This window comes from Capricornis sumatraensis, chromosome 8, assembly GCF_032405125.1.
Source record: "Capricornis sumatraensis isolate serow.1 chromosome 8, serow.2, whole genome shotgun sequence".
Lineage (NCBI taxonomy): Eukaryota > Metazoa > Chordata > Mammalia > Artiodactyla > Bovidae > Capricornis > Capricornis sumatraensis.
This window is the reverse complement of record NC_091076.1, coordinates 70,193,417-70,215,143: the sequence shown is the minus strand read 5'-3', so window position 1 is coordinate 70,215,143 and position 21,727 is coordinate 70,193,417. Positions and strand designations below refer to the sequence as shown.

Genomic DNA, 21,727 nt, shown 5'->3' with positions numbered 1-21,727 from the left:
GCTGCTGCGCTGTCAGGGGCCCTCCCCTGGCAGTGGTCCTCCTGAATGTGAATAGGCTGACTCGGCACGATTCCGCACCCCCCTTGCCTCCAAGCAAGTTTCCCTTCCACAATTCCTCATGAAATGCTCAGGATGGCCCTAGCTTGTTAAGCCTCAACTATTTTGCTAGTCAAGGAAGTGGGAAAAAGAGCTAATGGGGCAATAAGAATGATGGGGGAAGAAATGTTAATTTCATTAAAAAAAAAACAAACTTATTTGGCTGCGCTGCATCTTAGTTGTGGCATGTGGGATATAGTTCCCTGACCAGGGACTGAACCCAAGCCCCCCTGCATTGGGATCTTAGCCATTGGACTTACAGGGAAGTCCCTTAATTTCATTTTTGACATGGGTGAGGACCTATAAGATACCCAAGTAGAAATTTCTAGTAGCTACCTAAAAGAATCTGGGTATAGAGATAAGATTTGGGGTCATTCTCTTACAGTGAACGAAGGCAGGAGGGTAGATGAGGTCACAAGCAGAGTGTGTCCAGCAATGGATCTTGGCTGCACACTGGAAGGACTTAGACAGAACCAAACTACAACAAATTGATGCCTGACCTCGCCTCCAGATTCTGGAGTGCAGCCGTGAAATTTCTGAAAGTTCTTCAGGTGATTCTACCAAGTGACCAAGTCAAGAACCTTTGACTTTAGGATGAAAACCCAGGACTGATCCCTAGCCCAGAGAACACAACACGTTAGGATAAAGGAAGGAGCCTGTAAGGGAGAGTTGTGGCCCCTAAGAGGAAAAAAGAGTTGTGTTTCAGAAGCCAAGGAAAGATCTGAGGAAGGAGAGGTGGAAGAGTCATTGCAGGGAAGACACTAAACGTGTCCATTTACTGCTGTGGTGTCTAGACAACAGCCCCCACTGCAAGCTGTCTTAATTTAAAACCCATGCAAGTTATGCATCCTATTCTTTAATATATTTTAATATAAGTAATATTTAAAATTACTTAGCATACAGAAAAAAAAATCCAAATCTTATGAGCTAGCTCAAGAGATTATCTTCATATTCCAAGTTCTTATAACTTAAATTGCAAACAAACTGCAGCTGCTTCCAACCCTGACTTTCTGTCCATACTGACTACTGGCTGTACACACTGCACATTTTTGCAATTACCGACAATTTTAAATTAAAGAATAAGGCACAACCCCCCTGGTTAGATGAACAGGTTTTAGTGGGAATAGCTCAAACAAGTTTTCTCTAATACTTACCTATGAAGAAGTACACATGGTATCTACAACCCCAAGCGTATTCTTGCCTTATCCAGCCTCAGGGAAAGTATTCTGAAGTTAGGCAGTCTAACACCATAGGCTGGTACCAGACAGGCAGTCTGGCATTCAGTCTTGATCACATCACCACCCAGCTGGGACTTCTTCTTTAGCCAGAAGTACTGCTGGGATGCCAGGGACAGGAGGCAGAAAGGAAGTGGAGGGAGAGGTTAAGCCCCCTGAGCATTCTGCTGCTTTGGAGCAGTCCACTTTTGTTTGTTTAATATAATGGACTCTACTATATTGGAGTTTGATTTCACAAGAAAATAGGATTAAGAAAAGTTCGAAAACCACTGGGTTAGATTGACTCTAAGGTTCAAATTACATATAAATAGTATCTCTGAAATCAGTTAAGTTTTCAGTTATGTTTTTGGCAATCTAAAGTCTCTGAGAAGGTTAAAAAAAAAAACTCCACAACTAATTTCCTCAAAAATTGAAATGGAAATATAAATAGGTAATATCTCAAAACTTTGCAAATGCAGGCTGCAAGTTATACTGAAGAGAAAATAAAGGAAATAAAACGGCTGACACATCTTTTTCAAATGTCACATTTAATGTTTTCACCACTGTACTTCAAATCTACATTGTACAAAGTGACCAGTAAGTGTGCCACGGTAATTGACCAACCTCTGAGATTGTACCTTTCACACCAGTGTCTTCTTGGGCTCTTTTGATACTAAACACGTTTCTCATTCAAGTGAATTGAAATGCTTCAGTTGGGTTGATTCTCAGGAGCCTCGTAAAAAGAAAACAAAGATATTGCACCATCTTTGTTTAGTAATTCAATGTTTGTTTCTTTCACAGCAAATAATTACTTCATTGAAGTTAAAACTTCCAAACATAACTTATTAATAGTCTTCAAATTCAGCTCAGATCACTCAAGATGAAAATACTCTGCTAAATACAGATAACTTACAATAACTTTAACAGTTAATTGTCCATAACACACACCAAGGTTTTTCCTAGACCAATTTTAAGACGATCCATTAGTATTCCTTGTACAGGTGAAAAACGATCTTCAATTTTCTTGTCTTTTTATTTTTAATATAAAAGTTGGAAGGGACATTCAAGTTTCAAGTCTCCACATTGAACTTAAAAAAAAAAATAGTCATCATCAGCATGTGGAGGTAAACAAGCCAAGTTGTATAACTCCAGGAGGTAGAGGCCTTCAATTTGTATTCATATATACATATGCACAGAAGAATTCAGTGTTCCAACAGAAAAAAGAGTTTGTCAAAAAGTAATAAGTTATTTACTACTGTGACATTTCAAGACTCCCACAGCTTTGCCTAAGGACACAAACACATTTGACATAATTCCCTATGTGCCTTTTTTTGTGGCTTAAAATTTTTTTTTAAATTTGTTTTTATCTTTATTTTTTTTTACTGTCCAGTGCAGGAAAAGTCTCACAAAATTTCACAGACCTAAAATGTGCAAGCTAGTTCTCTCTCTATACAGCAATGTTGGGATTCTTTTGAAATTAGCCCAGAAATGAATTATTTACACACATGAAAGATGCATGCTTGGGGATTCTTTTATGTAAGAAAGAGCAGAAAAACTTCTAATAAAAATAGATTAAATATATATATATATATTTATATTGGGTAAGGAAAACAAAAGTTTAGTCTCTCCTAGTCACAAACTCATTCTCTCTACCCACAACATTGGATTTTAGACAGCACACATCACCGTCACGGCTCTAATGAGAAGCTAATTATAGGGCTTGATCATTAGGTGGCATGCCCCCCTCCCCCACCCCCCAGGTGCAGCCACGATCAGCTCACGTGGCTCCATGATTGGTCGCAGGCAAGGTTTCTAGATTCTTTTGTTTTAGAAAACCCCAAATTTTCAGGAATGGCTCAAATATCAAAATGTATGACTGTCCTTTGCGTGTGTGTGTGAACAATCTCACTTCATATTTTAAAAAAAAAAAACAACACAAAAACCCCAAACTCCCAAATTTGGTTCAATTCTCTTTTGTTCTGAGGTGAGCCATAACAGCTGCACTAAATTCATAAAACATGTGCAACTCTGGGTAAAATATTTTTTCTAAAAGCACAACCACTTTACAAGATTAAAAGTCTAGTAACATTTCTAAATATTATTCCTATCATACAAGTAGTGGTTGTTAATTTAAAACTTCATTAGTAAAATTACAGTACAAGCATGATTAACCTCCAGAATTGCAAATCCCAGACTCCAGTGGAGAGCTACATAACATCTTCAGTAGTACATTATCTTCCACCGTCACTCCCACACCAGAGGAGATGGGGGCATCTCAGACGGCTGAGCAACAGTGGAACTGGAAGAGAACAGAGACATGGTGAGCCGGCTGTGAGCACCACAAAAGGGCAGTTCATCGCTGCCTGTTTCCCCCTCTTCCTCTAAAAACAGACAAACAAAGGGTCAAGTCCATTCCTGGAGTTTTACCTGTTTCACTTCTCTAACGGTGCATCTATCTATCCACCTCCAGAGGATATGGGGGTGAATAAATGAGTCTGTGTACAGTGCTTTCCACGGTGCCTACTTCATAATACGAATGGAAGCTATTATAAATAATAATACCTATAATCAACTGGGAAAATAATATTAAAGGATACAGAATTATCCATTTAAAAGTAGCTTCTCAAAATAAGGTGATTTTAAGTGGGGACCTATTTTGAATGAGCCTCATAAGCATTCTTTTATCAAATTTTAATTGATAATCATTTAGCACTTGTTATCCACAGATCTGTTTTGTCGGTTATTTCACAGGTCTGTCTAATGTTGCCAACTAAGATTACAGCCTCGAGGCAGCTGGTGTCACCCTGCTTCCTTGGGGCCCAGGATAATGAATAACTTGCACCTGAAAGGCATTAAAACACCTGACTGACTGGGTCACTGACTCTTAGGGAAAAATTTAAAACAAATTTAAAACCATAGAGAAGTAAAAATGCAACTTCATTCCTTCTTTCTATGGAAACATACATGGAAGGAATGAAAGATGACTAAAGAATTCTTGACCTTGGTTCAGTAAATTCAATCCCCTTCAACACTATATCCAGGCCACTTAAAAGGAGGTAGTGTGAGGGGAAGGGAAAGAGAAGCGAGGAGGAGGGGAAAAAGGAGTGGGAGAAGGGCAGGAAGAGCATGGCCTCTCAGGTCAAAGACCCCCTACACTCTGCTCTGTGATACTCCAGCCAGACCTGTGCACCTTTTTCCTTTGCCGCCCGGCCTGATGTGAGCCTTTGTCAACAGAGGGCGCTCAAGGGGCGCTGCAAGGCCACGGCGTTAGGAAGCTGCTTTCCTTCCAGGTTCTGGTGTGCCTTTTTTCTGGGGGGCAGGGGGGGCCTTCGGTCTACCCAAACTTTCTCTGCTCCCAGCAGGCTCTGGGATGCACCAACTCAGCCCACCCCTTTTGAAAAGCTTCTTCACCACCCTCCATGCTGTGTTTCTGTGGCAGCTAGCTACTCTCCAAAGAGGTACAAATCTTATTAGCCTGGGGTGGAGGGGCTTCCTCCGAGTTCTCGGTTTCTCTCTGTTCACTCTCCCTTGGTCCAGAGGGAGTGCTTGCTTTTCTGCATTTGCTACTTTGGACTCCTCAGCATCCTCTTCCAGGCCTTGGAGTGGTTTGCCATCTTTTCCTAGTTAATGCTTGTTATTAAATTTTCCCTGTTCGTATTACTAGGTGGGCTTCTTTCTCCTGTTGGACCATGATTGATACAAGGAGTCAGGGAAAAGAAATGAAGAAGGAAAGGACAAACAGAGCATGAGGCTTGCTAGGTTCTAGAGGAGGCTTATAGCTCTTGAGTCAATCAGACTGTTGGCTTCTTTCCTAAAGAGGATATATCAGCAGTCCACCTATAAAATATGATTTTCTTGCTTGCAGTTATCATTAAGGTGGTGGGGCTGGTAGTGGGAACTGAGGTGACCACGTCCAACTCCAGGACAGTGGCTGCTGCAGAAGGACGATCCCCACGCACTTGATCAGGCAGCATAATTGTCATCTGGGAAAAACTGCCAAGGCAACCACATTGAACTGAAGTGAGACTGGAAACGCATGTTCACGTTTTACATGTGCTTTTGAGTAAAGCCAAAACTCAGAAACTTTCTGTTGGACCTTTTATTCATGTTATCTAATCTAAATAAAACAAATACGCTGAATAATAAACTCACAGTGGCATCCTTTCAATTCTAACAAGGAAGTTCGAGTTACACAGTTACCTAATAAAGCTCTTAAAAGCAGCGGACTGAGGGTTGATGCAGAGAGGCACTCGGTTTCCTTTCTGCTGTTCCAAAATGAACTGGTGAATGATTTCTGTGGAGAAAACAAACATCATACAACCCATGCCAATTTGCAGGCCTGGGAGCAGTGGATTCTTGGCTTAACTCTAGTCAGCATCTGAACGGCATTTCCTAGTGCTTTAGTTAAACCAAGCACACACGTCATCTCAGGCAGAATTCAATGGAACTTTCCTGAAACCAAGACGACAGGTGCTGCTAAATGCAGGCCAACCCTCCCAAAGTGGCATTACAGGGGCTGGAAATCCCACCCGTGGGAGGTGTAAAATAGTGTATAAATTTGAGAGTGCCTCTACCGGGTTGGCATTATACATGAGCTCTTCTAAACTGCTGGTAATTATTGCCTTTTTGAAAATCACTTAAAAAACCTGAGTTGGTATTTAGGTACATAGTTTCAGGCTGGTCACTTTGGGGACAATCCTTTTCTAAGATGTCCTAGAGCAGACACTTAAAATCACTCAAAATTTTGGATGTCATTAACCCCCAACCCAAGAGGAGATTGTGTCAGGATATTTTATGACTAACTATCAGAAATCCTCTTCTTGTCATCATCTAAGGAATGATTCCCTCAGTGGCTGTTTATTCTTTTTAAAGCTTTGCATGTTATATAAAAAAGTGCAATATGTTTCATTCCATGCAATCACACTGAGTGAATACATATTAAATATATTGAGTCACAGTAAGTCAGCTCTAAAAACAAGAACAAAATGTTCATTCCTCTGCCAGACCTTCCCTTGGATATAAAATCAATGTTTTTATAACACACATAGCTTTCTTGGCTTATATACTCTGGACAAACGGCTATATGCAAGTTTTTAAAAATAAACATATAAAGGAGCTTTGATCACCATCCAGACCTCAGCTTTCCACAGTCACATAACAGAAAATGTTAGAGTCATCCCACCTGGCAGAAAGCCAAAAAACACACTCACCTTTAACCTGTCGAACAGAACTGAGGTTCTTCTCAAAAGTGTCATCAAATTTGGGGTTGGTGACGGGCTCAAAGTCACTGGTATAAACTCTTCCAGTAGAGGTGGAAAAGCAACATTTACACATACACGTGTGATATCGTAGTCGCCCTTCATCTAGGTAGGGGTGGGCTAAGGCATCCTTAGCGGATATTCTTTTGGACTGAAATCAAATTGAGAGACCAGCACATCAACACTACAGATAAACAGAACTGTCCATACAGGATCTTTCATGAGCCACAGTGGCTGCTTTATACAACTTTACACTTAATTTACGTGCGGTACATCCTGCATAGAGGAGTGACTGCAGATGGTTGAGGGTAAGAGGATAATTGAATTTAGAGGCAGGTAATATAGCAGTAAAGGCAGTTTTTGACATAAGACAAGAAGCTACTGGTATAAACCACCACACGCTGCCAGGAAGCACTTAGAAATGACTTTCTGCTAAAATCCTGAAAAGTTTCCTACCTTGAAATGGATGTGTGCGGGGTCAAAAATGATAAATATCATGACATTTAAATATGCAATGCTTTGGAAGGGATACATTTACATTTTAAGTAACAGTTGTATTTTCTAAATATGTTTCAGCACTTAGATGTGAACATGGTGGCAATTTTACAAAGCTGCTTGAAACTTTTATCCTCCTGGACACCAAATCAACTTGAGCAAAAGCCTGACTGAAAGCTGCTGGGGTTAGGCAGCAGCTAATAGCCTGCATGCCATGTTTTGATATCCATCCCAGTGTGAGTATCAGCAGCCTGGGGTTTTCTGGCACTTCAGATCAGAATACTGAGTGTACTAGTTTCCAGTTACATACACCATAAACTTTTAAACTTGCTTCTCCATGAAAAAAGAATAAAGCTGTCCCTTCTTGTAGCTCAGTGGATATGTCAGTACTACTGAGACAAAGTGGATTTTAAAGGATTTAAGGATGACTCAGTAGTAGAGAGGAGAACACAAACTGACCCTTTGCCCTGCTTCCAGTCTGCCAGCACTTCACATAACACGACTAAAAAAGAGAAAACCATTTGCATTCAAACCCCAAATAACTGGATCCTCCAACTGATTCTGGTCCCTCAAATGATGGAATGTTAAGTATTTCCCTAAACCTGGATTGCCTAGAAAAACACATTATCTCTGATTTTTTGCTATGCTAATATTAAAAAGCCATGTCATGACCTTTTGGGATACAACAACAAGAGAAATCGGCTGTTGACCTACCAAGAAGAGTTGAACGTGAACTTTACAACCCAGTTTTGTTCCTTTTGCTGCTTCTTGTGCTTTATTTGGTGACAGCGTTTCTGAAGTCTGACACACTAACATGCTTAGCAACTAAACCTTTTCTTTTTCCTAAATGAGTCCAACTATTCCCAGAGGCTCTACTGGGATCAAGGTCTACTGTCAGAACCAAAAAATACAGGACAGTGCACCTTGCCTGGTTCTGGACCCTTCTGAGGCCACAGCATCTCCAGCCAGGCTCACGTGCAGGGTCGAGAGCTCTTTGGCTTTTGCTCACTGGTTACTGGCCAAGTCTATTTCTGTTTCTGAGTGAGCATGGCTGATCATGTCCAAACTGGTAGCAGCAGTGACTGAATCTGGGTTTTATCATACAACCAGTAAGTCATTTCTGTCAGGTGGTAGATGTCAGAAACTGGGTCCCTGTCAGCTGTGAACCAGCAGATGGAATCTGGTTTCACTGTTAGTCTTGTCTGTCTGGGGATTCTGGTATTTCCTAACATTTCAGATGCATGCCTGGAGAGATTCTGGTGTTTTCCTAACTATGGATGGCGTTCTGTATGTTGTATGTTCTGTGTGTACTAGGCCTGGGTCCTCTGAAGTGTCTCAGAGGCTTTACAAAAGAAAAGCCTTTGAACAAAAAGTAAATCAAATCCCTAGCACGCAGTGATCAATTTTCATTTCTCTGAACAAATTAAAGTCTCTTTGAAGTGAAAAAAAAAAATCACAAAACATCTCAGATTTAATAGTGATGTTCTTTTTGAAGTATCTGGTGTTACATAATTATGTCCTCTGTCATAATTACATCTTGTTTCTTGATCAACATCTGTAATAGGTATGGATACTTGTTTTTATGAGATTCTGTTGCTTTATCAAAATTGGCTCTTCTAAATTTTGAATAAGAGTGATAAAATTTTCCATTTTACAAATATAAATGGATATACTTTGTATACTTCTGAGAGGAGTTAATACATCATATTATGAGATCTCTTAAAATCAAATGAAGCAAACTCCTATTGCAACTGGCGTTTAGAAACAATAACAACATGTTTAAGACTATAAAAAGAAATGGAAAGATATAAAAACATTATTCTTCCCTATGAATGAAGTATTTTGGCTCTTCATAAATTTTTTCTTGCTCAAGTTGTAACTCAAAGATTAAAAAAGCTTTGTGAGTTAAAATAATACTATTACTTAATTCCTAGACCACAGAGTAAGCAAAATACTTCTCATAAACAACTTAAAAAGTTTTAATAATTGTATACAAGATGACTCTTTGGACAAATCAGTATGAGTTAATAGTTAATAAAAATTTAAAAACACCCACCTGTTTTCTTTCTGATTTTACAGTCATGTACAAATAATGCTAATACTATATTCTGGTTTATATAAATTTTAGGTTTTTTTCCTTCATAAAAAGCCTAATCATTTTGAATTTTTTTCCTACTGGAAAAATTATGTGTTCAACTAAATTAGATAAATTATAATAGGTAATGTGTTTCTAAAAAGAAATTAGTTTTTTGTATGCTAAAAATTCTAAAGACTTAATGAGTCAACTTAAAATGTAAACTCCTAATTCTTAGTTAACATTAAGACCTTACTAATATTGAATTAATATGTAGTCTTGGATATATGGGCAACATAATTTTAATAAACACAGGCTCTTAATTAATATATTATTTAGCAGCCATCAACAAACAGTTAAAAAAAAAGATGGCAAATACCTTTGCATTAAAGTACATATGTATTTAAAAAGCGTAAAAGAAATGTGTGATGAAAGAAAGATGTGTGTATTAAGATAAGAGATATGCTTTTGTTCATCAAGAGAAAAAAGTGAATACTTGTCTAAATTCCTAATAATTATTGTTGTACTTTTAAAATATTGCTTATAACGGTTTGTTGTCTTTAGATAAATTAAGGTCTCTGGAGATTTGTTTAATGTCTTCACTATTTTGAGGTGATAGTTAATCACATCTTTTAAAGTTATTTATTGTACTCCATCCTTTTCAGTATTGTTGGTATTATTATAATAAAAGAACCAGCCCCTTTTCATCTCATCATCCCCTGGTTGTTTCTGCTTTTTCCTTATATTTGCCTAGATTAGGAGTTAGAGTCTTCCATATGAACCATCACAAAGATCTCTGTAAAGAAATGTGATCAGGTACTCCTGACTGTGGTCTCTGGGATTCAAACTCATGGTTACAGCTGCTTATCATCACTACAGACAGCCACAAGGAGCAGACGCGAGGTAATAGACTGCTTAACCCAAGATCAACAAAATAAGAATTAACTACTTCAGACTAAATGGATTAAATAAACTTATTTAATTATGGCTAATGTTCTATTTTAATGGCTTAAAAAAAAATCTCATTTCTTTCTAATGTATCATTAACTCTCAAATTTAACAGGACAAAATCAGAATGAAACATTCTTTAAGCTGGATACAGAGCTCTTGTAACTAGAAAGAAAAGAATCCCTAATAAATCATTCATAAACTAAATTCAGTAAGACCCTATCCTCCTTACTAGATAAATCAAACCTCCTTTTTGTACATAAATCTAATTTGTAACTATGACCACACCAGAAGTTTCATTTAATTAAGTGTGACAATCCCACTGTTGAAGAATAAGGACTACATTTCACATGCAGAACTGATATCCGAAAGGCCTCTGGGGAGATGAGCGTGGCATCCACTCTGTGGCTTAGGGAAAGGGCCCTAGAGCTGTAAAGACTATGAGTTCTCAGCAGGTCATGGTCATTAATAAACGTGGGAACTCAGAGAAAGAGGATACCTTACAGCTACAAGAACTGCAGGTAAAACCTGGGACAGGTGAATTACATGGTTCCTCATTCCTAATCTAAGTAGAACTAATAAAGAGAGTAACGTATGCTTGACAAATAAATTTAACCTCAGGGCCTTTAGAAAATCCTCTATGGGCAGACAGAAATTACCTTTGAAAGCTGAAATTCATGTGCCTCTTGTTTTGTTAACCATACAAAAAGGCTTTATGTATTGATCAAAATCTCCTGTGAAAGCTATACAGATAAACTTGCCAAATAAAATATCAAACTAATGACACTAAATCACCAGCTCATTCAGCAAGTTATGTGGCTGAAACTGTCCTTAATGGCAGGAACTTGACCGCAAGGAGGGACTGTGCAAAAGAACTGCCACTTTGTCTTGCTCCCTGATCACTAAGAACCTCATATACCAAAGTAAACAAACAAAAGGAAAACACCAGACAAAACATCCACTTTGTACCAGGAGATGTGATAGAAATAACTTGATCACTCTGATTGCTTCTTGTTCAGCCACTTAGTTGTGCCTGACTCTCTGCGACCACATGGACTGCAGCACGCCAGGCTTCCCTGTCCTTCACCATCTCCCAGAATTTGCTCAAATTCATGCCTATTGAATTGGGGATGCTATCCAACCATCTCATCCTCTGTTGTCCCCATCTCCTCCTGCCTTCAATCTTCCCCAGCATCAGGGTCTTTTCCAATGAGTCAGTTCTTCACATCAGGTGGCCCAAGTATTGGGAGTTTCAGCATCAGTCCTTCAATAATTATTCAGGATTGATTTCCTTTAGGATGGACTGGTTGGATTTCCTTGCAGTCCAAGGGACTCTCAAGAGTCTTCTCCAACGCCATGGATCAAAGGTATCAGTTCTCTGGTGCTCAGCCTTCTTTATGGACCAACTCTTAAATCCATTCATGACTACTGGAAAACACATAGCTTTGACTAAGACAGACCTTTGTTGGTAAAATGATGTCTCTGCCTTTTAGTACACTGTCCACGTCTGTCTTAGCTTTCCTTCCAAGGAGTAAGGATCTTTCAATTTCATGGCTCCAGTCACCATCTGCAGTGATTTTGGAGCCCAAGAAAATAAAAGTCTTTTACTGTTTCCATTGTTTCCCCATGTATTTGCCATGAAGTGATGGGACCAGATGCCATGATCTTTGTTTTTTGAATGTTGAGTTTTGAGGCAGCTTTTTCACTCTCCTCCTCTTTCACCCTCATCAAGAGGCTCTTTTAGTTTCTCTTCACTTTCTGCTGTAAGGGTCATGTCATCTGCATATCTGAGGCTGTTGATATTTCTCCCAGCAATCTTGATTCCAGCTTGTGCTTCATCCAGTCCAGCATTTTGCATGACGTACTCTGCATGTAAATTAAATAAGCAGGGTGACAATATACAGCCTTTATGTCCTCCTTTCCCAATCTGGAACCAGTCTGCTGTCCCATGTCCAGTTCTAACTGATGCTTCTTGGCCTGCATACAGGTTTCTCAGAAGGCAGGTCAGGTGGTCTGCTATTCTCATCACTTGAAGAATTTTCCAGTTTGTTGTGATCCACACAGTCAAAGGCTTTAGTGTAGTCAGTGAAGCAAAGTAGATGTTTTTTTGGAATTCTCATGCTTCTTCTATGATCCAACAGAAGCTGGCAATTTGAGCTCTGGTTCCTCTGCCTTTTCTAAATCCAGCTTGAACATCTGGAAGTTCTCGGTTCACATACTATTGAAGCCTGGCTTGGAGGATTTTGAGCATGACCTTGCTAGCATTCTGGTCCCTCAAATAAAAAAAACCCTGTTTCCTACAGACCTGGACTCCCTAACAAATCATTTTTATCCCTAATCTTTGTTCTAACCTTTGCAGATTTAATAATCAGGTGACAAAGTTGCTGTTTCTCACTGTGAACAAACCAGTGTAAACCTAACTGGTAATTTTGTGGGTATTTTTTCCCTTTAAATATCTGTTGTCTTTTGTATTTGGTGACTTCCATGTACTCTTGGTAAGTAAAATTTTCTAAATGCTTTCATTAAAAAAATTCTTCTTTGACAATAGTTACTGGCACAGATGTGATAAATATTCTTCAGATGAATGAATAAATGAATAACTGAACTTTGCCCCAGAGGAGTCAAGTCTAGAAATGGCATTTAGAAAAGCCACCATTTGAAATGTTATGATAAACCTAGACAGCATATTCAAATGCAGAGATACTACTTTACCAACAAAGGTCTGTCTAGTCAAAGCTATGGTTTTTCCAGTAGTCATGTATGGAAGTGAGAGCTGGACCATAAAGAAAGCTGAGTGCCAAAGAATTGATGCTTTTGAACTGTGGTGTTGGAGAAGACTCTTGAGAGTCCCTGGGACTGCAAGGAGATCCAACCAGTCCATCCTAAAGAAAATTGGCCCTGAATATTCACTGGAAGGACTGATGCTGAAGCTGAAGCTTCAATATGTTGGCCTCCTGATGCAAAGAACTGACTCATTGGAAAAGACCCTGATGCTGGGAAAGACTGAAGGCAGGAGGAGAAGGGGATGACAGAGGATAAGATGACTGGATGGCATCACCAACTCGAAGGACATGAGTTTGAGCAAGCTCCGGGAGTTGGTGAAGGACAGGGAAGCCTGGCATGCTGTCCACAGGGTTGCAAAGAACTGGACACAACTGAGCGACTGAACTGAAAACCCAGAGTAAATAATTCCTTATGCAATACAATGGGCAGACTTTTTTTCAAATAATGTTAAAAAAATTTCCCCTAATTTAGCCTGGTGTCAAACTCCTTTTACAAATATTGAGATAAATAAGGATGATGCCCTTCCTTATCTCTCTTCACGTAGTATTATGTGTTACTACTCGAACTTCTTTGTGATGGGGGAGCATGATAAACTTCAGGCCCCAATTACATGAGTTATCTTTTAAAAAGTCATTATTTACATTGCCTATCTATTCAAAGCCAGGATATTTTTCTTAGAACACATTTTTAATTCATTAAAATAACATAAAAACAAACACTACTTACTGGATCAAAGACCAACATCCTACAAAGGAGATGAACAGCTTCATGTGTAGCCTGGCTAGACAGGGTATAAAGTACAGGAAGAGATGGCTGCAAAAAAATAAAGAATTCAAATATGTGAGCGAGTCTTTGTGTAAGTAGATGTGGAATACAGCCAATTTATGACAAGTTAAGTACCCAGCTCTAAAGATGTGTGCAGAGAAATCTCAACTCAAAGGAGATGAGTATTCCCCTCATTAACCAGTCTTCAAAAGCAACAACTGACTTTCAGTGCATATTTTATATTGCATGATTACCCATTGAAGGTCAGAGCACAAAAGAGCCTATGAAAACTGAAAGGTAATCCTGCAAATACGAAACCCCTATTAGCCTTATATTATACATGCTTTGGCAAGGGAAGACCAAACATGCCAAGGGATGGGAGAAAAGATTTACAGCCTCAGCCACTTGCAAGTAAACTGTGCAAGTAAGCATGTGAACGATGTCTTATGTCAACATTACCATAAAGTTGCCTAAACGCTGAAGGAGCTTTAGGACACTCAGGAATTTACACAGTCTTCCAAGAAAGCATGACACTGCTTTTGCTGGTTCCAGCCATACTGCCTTTAGCACTGATTACTCACTCAATAATTGTCTTTTGTATTAATAAGTGGCAGGCATATCCACACACCCATATCTAACCCTTTGGCACTGAGGCAGGGAGATGATTCTAATGAGCCTGGAAGCCACAGAGCTTATAAAGCTGTTATTTTGCTGCTTGGCAGATGAATGGTGTCACTGCTCTCTCACTCAAGTAACACTGAGAGGTCCCCTTGTATCTTGACCACAGCCTTAGAATCCTGCTATGACAACTACTAGCATCAAGCATTCTATGTATCTGCCTCCTTGCAACAGTTAAACTGTATAGGAAAATCCAACAAGAACAAGAAGACACCTCAGAATCATCAGGGGGTAATTATTCACCTTACAGATGTTTTCTTTAGGATCATGAGTTAACAGGAGATAAAAGGAGATGGGAGTTCTACTTCACTAACTAGATCAACATGTCTGAATCTCAGTTCCCTAAAAAGAGGAGGCTGGACTAAACAATCTCTGAAGTTTTGCTCTAACTGTACAATACTTGATAGGCTTACTACAGATAAAAAGCACTATGCTCACAGAACTCATATATAGTTGGCATTCAGATATTTGTAGACCAGTTTACTGCTCCTGGGTGCATTTACCAAGGAGTAAATATGCAAGCCTATGGCAGCTCTAAAATTATTTGTTTTAGTCAAGAGAAGGAGGGGGGATTGTGGAGAGTGTAGGGAAAAGGTTTTAACCTATGATTTAACTTACACATATTTTCTATAAGAATTTTTTTATTGTATAAAATGAAGTCATTTGATAATCTTGAAAGACTCTGATTCTTGGTTTAACTGAATAGTTGTCCTCTTTTTCACTGATTTATGTAGGCTGACAGCCAAATTCCAGTCAGTTTTTACTGACCAAAATGTCTTCCCATAAGTAATTCTTTTCTTTCCACTCTCAAAGTGAATCTACCCCTCATTCCATTTTTGTGGTGGAGGCAGGTTATAGCTTAAGGAAGGGAATACTAAATACTGGAATAAGTACTAGAAAATGTGGCTTCAAATTCTAACTCTGCCATCACTAGACTCAGTTAAGTGACTTGCTTTGGCTCTCTCACCCATTAGACTACTCCAGTACAGACCTGCCTACCTACCAACATCGCTGCTAATCCTGACATCCACGAAGTGCCAGGTCCTGGGCTAGATGCTGAGACAACAGAGATGATTAACACCTCTCTGGTGGGCAAGGAAAACATGAACAAGCAGTTCTAGAGGCCACTGAACAGAGGATCTAAGATAAATTAGAAAGTAAAATTCATGACCGGAGGACAAATGGATACGGGATGGGGAATTTGTGAAAACCAAGAGTGGATGTTTAAGGCTACCTGAAATATTACAAATCCACCCTCCCCCCAGTATTACTTTTCTTTATAGAAGTACACCCCAACAGATACATTAAAAATAACCCTAAGTTTCATTTCAGCCTTAACAATAATTTGGTATGCTTTCTCCTTTTCTGTGTTTATAAATGGATGTTAAAAAGAGGCCCAGAGAAAAAGAAGAGTCAGTTCAGTCATGCCAGGACCTTTCCCAAACGATAACTATCAATAACTTAGCCTTGGCTCCACAGGAAAGATGCAATACTACAAATGCTGCATTTCCTTTTTTTTCTGCACTCTGCGGAGCCAATGCTAAGAAGCGTATATTTCTCCTCAAGTGCCACAGAATCAATTTGAATAAGAAAAAGTAGAAGTTCAGCTGCTGCTGCTTAGTTGCTTCAGTCATGTCCAACTCTTTGCAACCCCATGGAGTGTAGCCCAACAGGCTCCTCTGTCCATGGGATTCTCCAGGCAAGAATACTGGAGTGGGTGGGCATGCCCTGCTCTAGAGGATCTTCTCGACCTGCATCTCCTGCATTGTGGGCGGATTCTTTACTGCTGAACCATGAGGAAGCCCAGAATGCTTAGAAATATGCCTTAAGCCTTTCCTTTGGAAAAAGGTTCTGCCAACTCCCCCAATACTCACACACATTACTTTTCTCCCTCTGAAATATATGGATCCATTATATATGGGTCTATTTTCTGTTGTTCTTCAGGTTTATAAGTCACTCAGGCCATGTAGGAGTGAGCGGGTGCCGTGCCGAGTCACGAGCACAGGAAGGGTTATGAAGAGTGCTCCAGTAACGACTATGAGTAATTGCCAGTGAAATGAAGCAAGGATTAGCCTCTGGCTCGAGCAAGAGGCCCTAGGTGATAGACGCCAGTTATCAAGAGCCAACTTCAGACTGTGGTCACTGCAGCAGTCAGCCAGGCTGTGCAAGGCCTGTTGGAGATTCCTGAAAGTCTTTACCTGGCAGCAGAGAAGCCGCGCTCATCAGTCGGCAGCATGAACTGAACTGCACCGTGCACGTGCACTACAGTAAGCACTTTGGGGTTATACAAAAGAAACCCCCATCTGAAAAATAAGAAGTCTGAACTGCGTGAACTCTCTAGAGTACTCTGATTCTCTTAACTGGAAGATAAAGTCCCTGACAGGAGATGGAACTATTTTCACCTCAGTGAAAATATTTTACTTTTATCTGACACAATTAGCTGAGAACAATCTGAGGAAAAATGAAGCTCTAAACCTTATGAGATGAACAAAGGGACTAAGGGCTGGTAGGAGACTTCTCAATCTCATCAACACGGCAGAGCCTCAACAAGTATCTGCCTTAATGAGATTCCGGGGCCGTGGCAGCTAAGATTCCCTTCATCCAAGATCTTGAGTTGTAGTTCAGTTCAGTCACATCCGACTCTTTGTGACCCCATGGACTGCAGCATGCCAGACTTCCCTATCCATCACCAACTCCCGGAGCCTACTCAAACTCATGTCATGAGTTGTAGAAAAGAGTCAATATATAGAAAATACCAGTGTTCTTGTCTGCCCATTATTTCCTGACCTTAAGGGACCCAACTCCCTTTCTCACTCTCAGGTCAAGTGATTCAGTGGGGCTTGATTTCGGTCGCCCAACTGCAAAGATGAGCAGAGGGCTTGGCCAATCAAATGATGTCCTGAGCACCACCTCTGCTGCCAGGATGATGTACACAGTAAAATAGGTTGGAACAGTTAATGGCTGGCTAACCTAACGCACCCTCCCAACCCTTTTATCCTTTATCTCTACCCTTATTAACTGGGATAGAAAAGACACTTTTTTCTTTTTTTTTTTAAAAGCCTTTCTTGCCTTCTGAGAGGCCACATGCCATACAGTTCTGGACAATAACACATAAGCAGAGGTTTGCTAGGCAGGCTTCTGGGTAAACGTTTGCTTTCCTGAGAAGAGGAACAGATACTGCTAGTGCTCCCTCTTTGCTCCGTTTTCTTGCGTTGAATATGGATATGGCTGTGGACAAGCTATTGTCATTTTGTGACTATGAGGCAATAGGAAAGAGAGTATGAAGTCACATGCCAAAGGTGAAAAAAGAAAAAAAATAGATCCTCGATGACATAATTGAGCTGCGATGCCATCACCAGACTGCCTACCTCTGGGACTTTTTGATATGAGGAAAAAATAAACTTCTATTTCTTTAAACCATTATAAGCAAGGTTTTTGGGATTTCCCTGTAGCTCAGATGGTAAGGAATCTGTCTGCAATGCAGGAGACTCAGGTTCAATCCCTGGGTCAGAAGATCCCCTGGAGAAGAAAATGGCAACTCACTCCAGTATTCTTGCCTGGAGAATCCCATAGACAGAGGAGCCTAGTAGGCTACAGTCTACGGGGTCGCACAGAGCTGGACACGACTAAGTGACTAACACACAAGCAAGGTTTTCCATTCCTCACGACCAAGTACATTCCTAACAGAATCAGAGACCCTCTGAATATTTTTATGAATCTAGTTGTAAAAGCTCTTTCCTGAAGGATTGATATACTAATAGAATGTAGGCCTAGACTGTTGGCTCCATTCTGGCCAACTCATGAGGGAAAGCCTGTTCTGAAAATGAAGCCAAAATATAGGAAAACAGAACAGAAGAGAGGCAAAGTTCTGGTATGAAATATCATCTGACTACCTGAATCCAGCAGAGCCCAAAGTCCAGTGGTAGCTTAAGACTTTTCAGTTACATGAGCCCTAAGTTAAGTATCCTTTTTGGCTTCAGTCAGCTTTAACTGAGTTTCAGTGGAAAGAATCCTGACTGATAAACCACCTGGAAGGATGTATATTAATCAACCAACACAAGTATATTAATTTGAGGCAGTAATCTGTGACTTTAAGAAGATAGCCAATTAGGTTTTCCTTCTGTATATGTGTATTTTTTAAAAAATCCCAACAAACAATAGGATATATTTCTGTTTGTACAAATATATGTAAATGCATACAAAAATGTCTGGAAAGATATTCTCAAATTAATCCAGAGGAGACTAGGATGATGTGGAGGTAGCTGAGAATGACTAAGTCTGTACAATTTTTATTTTACATGTACCCATATTTACTTGCAAATATACAAACAAAATGTTTTAAAAATCTGCTTTGTAGGTATATATGCCAGGTATTGATAAACTAGTTTAATATCCCTGATACTGGCCAGTAAATTGAATATAACAGATCTTGTCAGATCTTTCTTTGAATATAAACCTTCCTCTAGGTTGAGACTGTGCTCTTCTAAGGAAGTCAGCGACATCATTTCAGAAAGATGTAACCAGCAGGAGGCTGTTTAAAACACCATCTCCAGTAGTAAATCTACAATTCAGGCTGGTTTTAGAATATAACACGCTTTACCCATTGCCTTTTTTGCCTGTAAAAATGGAAGCTCCAGATTCACACCAGAATCATAGACAGGGATCTCCAAAGAAAAGGCAATGCCTTGATCAAATGTCTGGCAGGTAATCTGAGGACTGCCAAACTCGGTCTGTCACTTGGTCTATCAATTACATCAACCAGATCGTCTAACGATCAATCAGATCATCTCAATGCCCATCGTAAAAGCAAGCAAGGTGAAGGCCCAGGGAAGAGTTGCCGAGGCTCCCTAGTCAAGCCTTCTCCCTTCTGTCTCGGTTTGTTGTTCCTAGGAAAAGTATTCCCCTTACTCACTCTTCACATCATTAAGCTGTTTTCCCAAGGAGATTAGGAAAGTGCTTCTAAAAAATGCTGCTCAATCAACAGGGTGGAGATAATAACCATCTCATCTTTCTCAGCAGTGACTTGGCTGGTTCCAAGTAATATTGATCAGTGCAAATCTGGCAATCTCTCTTCATACTTCTTTTCTAATAACATTCACATCTAATTCTGTGTTAGTGGAAAGAGTGCAATAGAAACAGCTTCACATTCCTCGCTGGAATAAGAGATACTGGGTATTTCAGCTTAGTATGTGAAATGACAGCTTGATACACATATACGAGGTTATGGTACGAAGGTCAAGGCTCCATCCCCGGTAACTTGTCCCCAACAAGGCAAAAACCAGGAGACCAAAGCCAGAGGTCATTTACTAGCAAAGGTGCTACAAAAATACTTTCTCCTACAGCACCGGGAATTACTATATCCTATTGGGTTTGACAAATATTTTAACATTTTACCTATGGCCATGACATTAAAAAAAAAAAAAAATTAATAAAACCTACATGTAATGTTTTTGTTTAAAAATTCTCATCTCGCTATTCTGTGGGAGGGAAACTCTGTCCAAACAGATGGTGACCAAATACAAGGCCCCCCTGACTCCTCTCACCTGTTTATGAGGACCCCTGAGTATGTGTGCCTTAGCGCCTTCACAAGCCGTCCTCATTGCTTCCAGTGACGGTGTGCCCAAGAGATCTGTGATCAAATCCAACTATGAACAAACAGGAAATACAGATGGTTAGTAAGCTCATGGGAACAACCTTTCATTACTCTTATGTCATAGCCTGAGAGATGAGGACCAAATATGGAGGGGAGCAGAAAACTTAAGGAAAGTTCCAGATTAACTGGTAGGAGCCTCTATTTTCACTTTGTGGACTATAAAAAAACAAAACAAAACAGAAAAATGTTCACTTGGGATGTATATGACAGAAATAAAGAAAATGGTTTTGGCCACTGTGGCATTCCAAGGTGACAGTAATTTTTAAGTCTGCATGTGCCTGCTGTGTGTCTTCATGCCATACACAATCTTTTACATTGGTGAAAGCTGTGGTGCCCAGGAAACTGTGACACTGTGTAAGGCCACATCTAGTCAGCTGGGCCCAATAAAAGAGACCAAAAAAACGGTCTTCTCACAAACAAGCCCTTGTAGATAGCAAACTGCCTTAACAATTTTCTGTAAGTGCTATGATTATTCTAACCCAATTAGCAATGACATCTCATTCTAATTCTTCCAGAATGGAAAATTCTTACCTAGAGAATACTTCTCCTGGTTCTGGGATTTCCAAATATAAAGCACTATTTCCTGCACTTAACTAAACCATGGGGTGGCCCTCAGTATCACTGCCCTCCAGGATAATGGAGTTTGTCAAGTGGCTTGTTTTGCACAGAATTAAATATCTCTGTGCAAAAGCTTTCTGGGAAAAGTGATTTGGCGATACGTTTGGACCTCTAATAAACACAAAAGGAAATGAGCAGTTCATGAAAACAAGTGGGAATATTGAGAAAGTTGTCCAAAATGGGTCAGATCCAGGCTTCCCTGATGGCTCAGTGGTAAAAGAATCTGCCTGTTAATGCATGAGACACAGGTTTTATCCCTGATTCGGGAAAATCCCACATGTCTTGAAACACCTAAGTTTGTGTGCCACAACTGTTGCATCTGTGCCCTAGAGCCTGGGCTCTGTAACAAGAGAAGCCACCCCAAAGAGAAGCCCCTGCTCGCCAAAACTAGCAAAAAGCCCAGGCAGCAATGAAGACCCAGCACAGCCAAAAATAAATAAAATTATTAAAATGGCTCAGATCTTTGGATAAGAAACATTTTAATGAAGTCTGCTGATACTACAGCACATAGGATATTTATTTCTCAAAGAGAAAATGCTTCAGCAAATATCTATTAATACTTCCATTTATAAGTTAGACTCTGTTTTCGTTATAGATCTTGATTTCTCACTCCAAAATACAACGGTGCCTGACAGATGTGAGTTCTCCTTCAGTGGCTACATCAGACTGAAAAACTCAAGACCTTTGTTATTTCTCTAGCAAATGAGGTGTTTGAATCCCGTTCTGGTTGCTTCACATTCTCCTCTGTAACTTCTTTTCAGCATTGGGTCTTCGTCGCTGTGCAGGGGGCTTTCCTCCGCCATGGAGAGCGGGGCTACTCCCTGGCTCGGGCTTCCCTTGTTGCAGAGCACAGGCTCTAGGTGCACGGGCTTCAGCAGCTGGAGCTTTCGGGTTCTAGACTGTGGGCTCAGTAGTCGTGGTGCGTGGACTCTGTTGCTCTGAGGCCTGTGGAATCTTCCTGGATCAGATCAGTGATCAAACCTGAGGCCCCTGCATTAGCAGGCGGATTCTTACCCTCTCTGCCACCAGGGAAGTCCCTACTTAAGCTCTTCTGTATGGCAGCTTATGTCCATATATGACATGTCATCTTATAGGTAAGGCTGTTAAACTCTACTTTCTAAAGAAATTGAGTAATAAAGTGGAT

The 21,727-nt window shown here is 40.0% G+C and overlaps 1 protein-coding gene across 1 annotated transcript in view; it reads right to left on the bottom strand.

Annotated features, from left to right (window-relative positions):
- Positions 1-1,922: 1,922 nt before the first annotated feature.
- NLK (nemo like kinase) overlaps positions 1,923-21,727 on the bottom strand; it is a 126,290-nt gene continuing 106,485 nt past the window's right edge. Inside the window, exons 7-11 of the mRNA XM_068977179.1 lie at positions 19,856-19,957; positions 13,596-13,682; positions 6,521-6,719; positions 5,511-5,604; positions 1,923-3,609 (exon numbers count right to left, since the gene is read on the bottom strand). Of these exons, the coding sequence (XP_068833280.1) occupies positions 3,555-3,609; positions 5,511-5,604; positions 6,521-6,719; positions 13,596-13,682; positions 19,856-19,957 (537 nt within the window). The 3' untranslated portion in view covers positions 1,923-3,554. The remainder of the gene's footprint in view (positions 3,610-5,510; positions 5,605-6,520; positions 6,720-13,595; positions 13,683-19,855; positions 19,958-21,727) is intronic.